The sequence below is a fragment of the Lathyrus oleraceus genome, unplaced genomic scaffold (genome assembly GCF_024323335.1).
Source record: "Lathyrus oleraceus cultivar Zhongwan6 unplaced genomic scaffold, CAAS_Psat_ZW6_1.0 chrUn0333, whole genome shotgun sequence".
In the NCBI taxonomy this organism is placed as follows: domain Eukaryota; kingdom Viridiplantae; phylum Streptophyta; class Magnoliopsida; order Fabales; family Fabaceae; genus Lathyrus; species Lathyrus oleraceus.
In genome coordinates, this window is record NW_026112724.1 from 47,501 (window position 1) to 57,157 (window position 9,657).

General features: G+C 28.7%; 2 protein-coding genes across 2 annotated transcripts; both read right to left on the bottom strand.

Moving 5' to 3' along the window:
- Nucleotides 1-4,543: 4,543 nt before the first annotated feature.
- LOC127113366 (SPX domain-containing membrane protein At4g22990-like) lies at nucleotides 4,544-5,419 on the bottom strand. Its single transcript, XM_051046490.1, has 2 exons — nucleotides 5,233-5,419; nucleotides 4,544-4,984 (listed from the first exon to the last, which is right to left on the bottom strand). Exons 1-2 carry the CDS (start codon nucleotides 5,400-5,402, stop codon nucleotides 4,798-4,800), a joined length of 357 nt encoding a protein of 118 aa, XP_050902447.1. The 5' UTR covers nucleotides 5,403-5,419; the 3' UTR covers nucleotides 4,544-4,797.
- Nucleotides 5,420-5,731: 312 nt separating this feature from the next.
- On the bottom strand, nucleotides 5,732-8,315 carry LOC127113365 (aldehyde dehydrogenase family 3 member H1). The gene is made up of 9 exons (XM_051046489.1): nucleotides 8,109-8,315; nucleotides 7,930-7,998; nucleotides 7,741-7,837; nucleotides 7,339-7,545; nucleotides 7,126-7,241; nucleotides 6,946-7,050; nucleotides 6,693-6,865; nucleotides 6,443-6,616; nucleotides 5,732-6,092 (listed from the first exon to the last, which is right to left on the bottom strand). Exons 1-9 carry the CDS (start codon nucleotides 8,307-8,309, stop codon nucleotides 5,732-5,734), a joined length of 1,503 nt encoding a protein of 500 aa, XP_050902446.1. The 5' UTR covers nucleotides 8,310-8,315.
- Nucleotides 8,316-9,657: the final 1,342 nt, after the last annotated feature.

The window sequence follows — 9,657 nt, forward strand, 5'->3', positions numbered from 1 at the left end:
TAAAAGATCGAATCTCATTCTCCGTTTTTTCTTCATTCTATGCTTTTTTTAACACATTGTAAAATTCTACTCCCTCTATCTCAAGTTATAAATCATTTTCTCTAAACTTACGTACAATTCCTTATATATTGTTAGAACTGTTTTCCCTAAAACCCTAAACCCTAAACCCTAAATATATATATATATATATATATATATATATATATATATATATATAAGGTTAAAGATTTAAGTACTTTTTTATATATATATTATATTTTATATATATATATATATAAGGTTAAAGATTTAAGTCCTTTTTATTTATTTATTTATATATATATATATATATATATATATATATATATATATATATATATATATATAAGGTTAAAGATTTAAGTCCTTTTTATTTATATATATATATATATATATATATATATATATATATATATATATATATATATATATATATATATATATAAGGTTAAAGATATAAGACCTTTTTATTTTAATTTTTGTAATTGAATTGTTTATTTTAAAAAAAGATAAAACATTGGTGCAGTTCCAATGATATTTTTGGTGCTCTTTTTCATTCATAAGGTGATATCTGTCTAAAACTTAACGTCACATTCAGATCCTCTACCAAAACATGACTGTGTCGTACATTTATTTTTCCAAAATGGGAGATTAACTCCACATGTTATAATCATGAATGGAAAGAGTTCTAACAATATATAAGCAATTGTACGTAGGTTTAGTCCTTTAAAAAAATGCTAATCTAATAGATGGAATCTCATTCTCCGTTTTTTCTTCATTCTATGCTTTTTTTAACACATTGTAAAATTCTACTCCCTCTATCTCAAGTTATAAATCATTTTCTCTAAACTTAAGTACAATTCCTTATATATTTTTAGAATTGTTTTCCCTAAAACCCTAAACCCTAAACCCTAAATATATATATATATATATATATATATATATATATATATATATATATATATATATATATATATATATATATATATATATATATATATATATATAAGGTTAAAGATTTAAGACCTTTTTATTTTAATTTTTGTAATTGAATTGTTTATTTTAAAAAAGATAAAACATTGGTGCCGTTCCAATGATATTTTTGGTGCTTTTTTTCATTCATGAGGTGATATCTGTCTAAGACTTAACGTCACATTCAAATCTTCTACCAAAACATGACTGTGTCGTACATTTATTTTTACAAAAATGGGAGATTAACTCCACATATTATAATCATAAATGGAAAAGAGTTCTAACAGCATATAAGCAATTATACGTAAGTTTAGTCCTTTAAAAAAATGCTAATCTAAATGATCGAATCTCATTCTCCGTTTTTTCTTCATTCTATGCTTTTTTTAACACATTGTAAAATTCTACTCCCTCTATCTCAAATTATAAATCATTTTCTCTAAACTTACGTACAATTCCTTATATATTGTTAGAATTGTTTTCCCTAAAACCCTAAACCCTAAACCCTAAATATATATATATAAGGTTTAAGATTTAAGACCTTTTTATTTTAATTTTTGTAATTGAATTGTTGATTTTAAAAAAAGATAAAACATTGGTGCAGTTCCAATGATATTTTTGGTGCTTTTTTTCATTCATAGGGTGATATCTGTCTAAGACTTAACGTCACCTTCACATCCTCTACCAAAACATGACTGTGTCGTACATTTATTTTTCCAGAAATGGGAGATTTACTCCACATGTTATAATCATGAATGGAAAACAGTTCCAACAGCATATAAGCAATTGTACGTAGGTTTAGTCCTTTAAAAAAAATGCTAATCTAAAAGATCGAATCTCATTCTCCGTTTTTTCTTCATTCTATGCTTTTTTTAACACATTGTAAAATTCTACTCCCTCTATCTCAAATTATAAATCATTTTCTCTAAACTTACGTACAATTCCTTATATATTTTTAGAATTGTTTTCCCTAAAACCCTAAACCCTAAACCCTATATATATATATATATCTATATATATATATAAGGTTAAAGATTTAAGACCTTTTTATTTTAATTTTTGTAATTGAATTGTTTATTTTAAAAAAAGATAAAACATTGGTGCAGTTCCAATGATATTTTTGGGTTTTTTTTTATTCATGAGGTGATATCTGTCTAAGACTTAACGTCACATTCAAATCTTCTACCAAAACATGACTGTGTCGTACATTTATTTTTACAAAAATGGGAGATTAACTCCACATATTATAATCATAAATGGAAAAGAGTTCTAACAGCATATAAGCAATTATACGTAAGTTTAGTCCTTTAAAAAAATGCTAATCTAAATGATCGAATCTCATTCACCGTTTTTTCTTCATTCTATGCTTTTTTTAACACATTGTAAAATTCTACTCCCTCTATCTCAAATTATAAATCATTTTCTCTAAACTTACGTACAATTCCTTATATATTGTTAGAATTGTTTTCCCTAAAACCCTAAACCCTAAACCCTAATATATATATATATATATATAAGGTTTAAGATTTAAGACCTTTTTATTTTAATTTTTGTAATTGAATTGTTGATTTTAAAAAAAGATAAAACATTGGTGCAGTTCCAATGATATTTTTGGTGTTTTTTTTCATTCATAGGGTGATATCTGTCTAAGAATTAACGTCACCTTCAGATCCTCTACCAAAACATGACTGTGTCGTACATTAATTTTTCCAGAAATGGGAGATTTACTCCACATGTTATAATCATGAATGGAAAACAGTTCCAACAGCATATAAGCAATTGTACGTAGGTTTAGTCCTTTAAAAAAATGCTAATCTAAAAGATCGAATCTCATTCTCCGTTTTTTCTTCATTCTATGCTTTTTTTAACACATTGTAAAATTCTACTCCCTCTATCTCAAATTATAAATCATTTTCTCTAAACTTACCTACAATTCCTTATATATTGTTAGAACTGTTTTCCCTAAAACCCTAAATATATATATATATATATATATATATATATATATATATATATATATATATATATATATATATATATATGTATATATATATATATATATATATATATGAGGTTAAAGATTTAAGTCCTTTTTATTTTAATTTTTGTAATTGAATTGTTTATTATAAAAAAAGGATAAAACATTGGTGCAGTTCCAATGATTTTTTGGGTGCTTTTTTTTCATTCATAAGGTGATATCTGTCTAAGACTTAACGTCACATTCAGATCCACTACCAAAACATGACTGTGTCGTACATTTATTTTTCCAAAAATGGGAGATTAACTCCACATGTTATAATCATGAATGGAAAACAGTTCTAACAACATATAAGGAATTGTACGTAAGTTTAGTCCTTTAAAAAAATTCTAATCTAAAAGATCGAATCTCATTCTCCGTTTTTTCTTCATTCTAAGCTTTTTTTAACACATTGTAAAATTCTACTCCCTCTATCTCAAATTATAAATCATTCACTAGTGCAGAAAAAGATTTTACACCCGTTTTTTATACATATTACACCCGTTATGATAGGGTGTAAATTCAAAGGGTGAGATATGTATGAAGAATTTACACCCGTTTTAAAACGGGTGTAAAAAGAGAATATATTACACCCTATTTTAGATTTAAAAAAAGGGTGTAATTGGTAGATATATACATTAAATTTTAAGACATTTACACCCTATTTAATATAAAACGGGTGTAAATTGTCACCTATTACACCCTGTTTTAGATAAAAAAAAGGTGTAATTGGTAGATATATACATTGAATTTTAGGACATTTACACCCTATTTAATATAAAACGGGTGTAAATTGTCACCTACATACATTGAAGTTAAACGAATTTACACCCTATTATAATTCAAACGGGTGTAAAATGACAAATATTTACACCCTATTTTTGATATATCAAATGTAAAATATCTTATAATTACATTTAATTTTAACACATTTACACCCTATTTTGTGTATGAAGGGTGTAAAATATCTCAATTTTTTTAAAAATATTTTATTTGAAATTTCATTAAACCAAATATTTTTATATATTCCTGGATATTCAATAAAAAACAAAAATAACCAAAACAAACATTTCTCTAATCTTTAGAATCTTGCACCAAGTCATACATCAACAAAAATTGTATTCATGTAAGAAAAAAATTCAACCACTTTGTTCATGTAACTTGTACCAATAAATCATTCATGGAACAAAAATATATCTATATATAAGTTTTTTTTAATCGCTTCTGTTTTGTCATTAAATCTTTCTTTTCCTGGTTCTCTTGCTCTTCAACCTTTTGCAAAAAGAATTGAGCCCAAAGTTGTCGGATGTGATCAATTGACTCTTTTTCATATGATGAGGTGTCTGTGAATATCTGCAAGTTCAAACATATAATAAATTAAACAACTACATGTTAAAACAATAATTTACATGTTTTTCATTAAATATATGTAATATAAAATACCTCATTGAATCTTTCAACAATACAAGCATCAATAATGTCAAACATATTTTCATGACATAATATCCACATGCCCATCCATTATCTTGTTGATGCCCCTGCATATAAACTCCTAGTTACATTAAAGCCACCAAAAACAACAACATCACAAACTTTTTTCCTTTTTCACAAAATTTGTACCAACACTAACTTTCTTCACTCGACATAGAAACACATACAATTTTAGTTGGTTCAGAGCATGTACAACTATAATTTTATCACCATAAGTGCAATTCAGTAATAAATATACTACATGTTTATAATGATAACTTACAAATATATCACTTGCAATTATAAAATCGGAATTTTCTTTTTCAATTTCGGCAGTTACCAAAAATAGAAAAGAAAATTACTAGTAAAATGTTACCTTCAAGTACTTCAGCAGAAACAAACATGAGAAGACCTGAACAGATGTACTGCAGCTCAGAGTATGGAATGATTACATGAAAGGCCGAGACTATGCCAATTAAAACCATGATTTCTGATGCCAACAGAATTTGCCTACAAATAGATCAATAGAAAGCTGTTATATCTTTAGCTTCTTAAGGATAATATTTCAATTTTCAACAAATTTAAGGTTCTAAATTGATCTTGCAAAAGAAATCTATATTGAAAATCATAATCACTTGGATCTTTATATTGCTTTGTCTATTGAAGTTCAAAATTTACTATCATGCATCTTACTACAAAATCTAGATAAGCTTCTAAGGGTGCAATCAAATGAGACATGAGTTTTTCTTATATGTTACCTGTCGTCAAACCAGTTGCTTACATAGCTTCCAACAATAATGTTTATAGGAAGAACTGTCAAACCAAGGCCAGCAAGAAAAATGGCAACTGTGCCAGTTGACCACTTAAAGTAGTATGTTGTGATGACACTAGATTCTGCTAGTAAAATCTCCATCACATATTTGAGCATGAAATATATCAATAATTGAACCTGAAGATGTTAAGTAAACTTGGTCAGGACCGTTTATCTTGAATTCAATTGGAACTTTGTGAATTGCAAGATCAAACAATTAGAACATAAATAACTTGCAAAACATCTAGTGGATTGATAGTATGACATTTAGAGTTGCTCACAAACCTTTACAGAAGGTGTAAGGAGTCTATATGCCGATCCAATTGAAGTGGCTGGCTGACGAGATTCCTCTGGAGCTTTACAGAATGAAAATAGTGCAAGGATATATTGCAGTCATAGATGATTTTCTATAATGATTAACAATGAGATGGCATGATACAGATTAACTATCTTGATAGATCACAATAGAAAAAGTAAAAGTCATCAGTAGAGGTACCAGCATTAGATTTCTGAGATTTATCTGTTTTACGGTCCTCTTCAAATTCACGAGAAGGTTCCACAAAAGAGATCCACAGCCATATTGAATAAATAAGCCAAGCAATAGTCATAACCCACCCTGGCAAAGTATCTTGATTAAATGTAACATTGTAAATCTTAAAATTCGTCTGCAGTAAGCCAGCTAATGCAGGACCACAGGCCATTCCAAGAGCGCTGGCACTAACAAAACCTGCCGATGCTTGTATGCGGATTTTCAAAGGCACACAATCACTGATGTAGCGCCGGTTTACGGCTCTGGCAGAACCAAATCTGCAGTTATAATACAAGTTTATAAACCAAATGAGGTCTTAATGTAATAATATTTATCTAAAGTGAAATGGTAAGATACAACATGAAAACCTATGCTCATCAAGTAATATTGAAAGCAAGTAAGAGGTAGAAGACTATTTACCCACAGCAAATTTAGAGAGTAACACTACAGCATGGTTTTGAAATAGAAAGTTCATGAAAGAGCAATTTGCCAAACAACTACTTACAAGCTATAAGCAGTACTTCATGATTAAAATTTCAAGTTTCATCAACTCATTACTGGAAATCAAAATGGTTACAAACTTATAACAATAAAACTCTAGCTTCATATCAGGCATTGGAAGTTTTACTGTAAAAAATAACCAAAGAAGACAGATGAAATTTGAACTAAATGACATAAAATGAGTTCTTTTTTGTGTGCTTTTATTCTTACCGTGACTATCGGAAGCAATGGACCAAAGATTTCCTCACTCATTATCAGAGAATCTTGTGGAACGTCTAATAAAATAGTTGGAGCAATCCTCCTGTAATTTGCTTGTGTCAAAATCCATTGAATTTCACTATCTTAAACTCAAAATAAGAAACAAGATGAGAGCTTACAATTTGCTTTCATCCTTTTCACCTCCATAAACAATCTTGCCAGAAACCTTATCGTCGTCCAAGAACTTTAACAAGCGAGCAAAGTGGTTAGAGTTCACAATGCGCGACAAATCGTTGGATTCTATTGGGTTCTTTCCAAAACAGTTTTCCAATTCAGTCTTTAACGCGTCTACCTGGAAATGAGAAGCACCAACCATTAGATACACACAGACAAAGATTTACAACTCTTGATTACACAAAGAAAATTTCATACCAATTTCGGAGCAAATTCTTTTGTTGTTATAAGATAATCAGGAGAAATGCAGGCTTGTCCATTGTTACAGCCCCATTTGCCAGAAATGATCCGTCTTGCAGCAACCTTGTGAATACAAACACGGTTTTAGTCAATAGATAAACTCAAACTAATCAACACAAACTCGGCCTTACTCAATACCTCTAAATTGACATTTGAATCAACAACAGTTGGAGATTTTCCTCCAAGTTCAAGAACAACTGGTGTAAGGTGTTTTGCAGCAGCAGCCATCACTATCCGTCCCACTTTTCCATTACCTGATATATTCAAGAATTACTTATGCTAGTACCATTTTTTGTTCAAAACTCGCAGCCATCCATGAAAAACAGATCAATAATAACAAACAAGACAAACCTGTGTAGAAAATTTTGTCCCACTTTTGTTGCAACAAGGCAGTAGTTTCATCCACCGCTCCTTCCACAACTCTTATAGACGAGTTATCCAAGTACTCCCCTAACAATTTCGCCAGCAGTGAAGATGAAGCCGGAGCAATTTCTGATGGTTTTAGAACCACAGCATTACCAGCTGCTATAGCTCCGACAACTGGATCAAGGGACAACACTAGAAAGACAAAGAATAATACTAATATTATATTCTTCATAGATCATCATCAAAGAAACAATAAGCTGAAAATATCAACTAAAAAACATTTTAATACTAACATATAGATTATTATCATATAAATTATCTATATGTTGTTTGTATAATTACAGATAAATTCAAATAAGTCAATCCAATCGGCTCAAGTCGACTTACAAAATGGATAGTTCCACGCGGAGATGACTAACACAACACCAACTGGTTCAGGTATGATTTCAGCCGAAGACGGAAAAGTTGTGATTGAAGTTTTAGCCTGAAATAATTAAAGAAACTTCATATGATATATCAAATAAACTAACAATATATATAAGCAATATAAATGTAGAAATTAAAGTAAAAAATAACCTTTTCTGGTGTCATCCATTGTTTCAATTCCCTGAGCACGAGTTCACATGAGTTTTTAAACATACCAATCTGCAAAACAAAATCGCATCGGTTAATTAAGAGTTGAACAACACTTACTCTGTAATTGAGGAAGATAACTTTCATGATTTGAATTAACTTAAGCATGAAGATAACATTACCTCGTAGACGACCGTTTCGAGTGGCGGTTTAGCAAGGTCAGAACGAAGAGCATCAACGATTTCATCCTCTCGTTCAGCCATCATTTTCAAAAGAGCCTTCACCTGCGATATTCTCCATTCGTAACTTCGCGTCTTACCGGAACTAAAACTCACCCTCAGTTCCTTCACCAGCGACGACGCGGTTTCTCCGTCAAACACCATCTTTTTTCTGTGTGTGTGACTCGTCTCCCATTATTACTATTGTTTTGGAACATGAGAAGTCAGGGTTATATTTTAGGCGGTAATGATAAATTGTACTTAGGGATTCCTAAATTTACACCCTATTTTAATATAACGGGTTTAATATAAATTTAGTCATTTATATTGTTATAATTATACACCCTATTTTTAAATATAGGGTGTCTATTGTTATATTAATATTCCAAAATTTACACTCTATTTTAATATAACGGGTTTAATATAAATTTAGTCATTTATATTGTTATAATTATACACCCTATTTTTATATATAGGGTGTCTATTGTTATATATTAATATTAAAATTTATTATTTTTTTAAGAAAATTTAAGATTAAACAAATAAGAATAATAAAAGTTATTGTTTAAGGCACGAATATTTTATTTTTATTTTTAAATTTACACCCTTTTTTTGAATATCAGGTGTAATATAGAGTTGATAATAAATAATATTTGAATTTACACCCGTTATTTAAAAATAGGGTGTCTATTGTTACGTACTAAAATTCAAAATAAGACTTTATTTACAAAACTGCCACCGCATTTGCTTTTTACACCCGTTTTTTGTAAAACGGGTGTAAATTTACAAATTATATTATTCTTTTTGTACTAGTGATTTTCTCTAAACTTACGTACAATTCCTTATATATTGTTAGAACTGTTTTCCCTAAAACCCTAAACTCTAAACCCTAAATATATATATATATATATATATATATATATATATATATATATATATATATATATATATATATATATATATATATATATATATATATAAAAGGTTAAAGATTTAAGTCCTTTTTTTTAATATATATATAAGGTTTAAGATTTAAGTCCTTTTAATTTTAATTTTTGTAATTGAATTGTTTATTTAAAAAAAAGGTTAAAACGTAGGTGCAGTTCCAATGATATTTTTGGTGCTTTGTTTCATTCATAAGGTGATATCTTTCTAAAACTTAATGTCACATTCAGATCCCTTACCAAAACATGACTGTGTCGTACTATTATTTTTTCAAAATGGGTAGATTAACTCCACATGTTATAATCATGAATGGAAAACAGTTCTAACAGCATATAAGCAATTGTACGTAAGTTTAGTCCTTTAAAAAAATGCTAATCTAAAAGATCGAATCTCATTCTCCGTTTATTTAAATTTTGTAGTTAAATTGTTTGTTTAAAAAAAAGGATAAAACATAGGTGCAGTTCCAACGATATTTTTGGTGCTATTTTTCATTCATAAGGTGATATCTGTCTAAAACTTAACGTCACATTCAGATCCTCTACCAAAACATGATTGTGTCGTACATTTA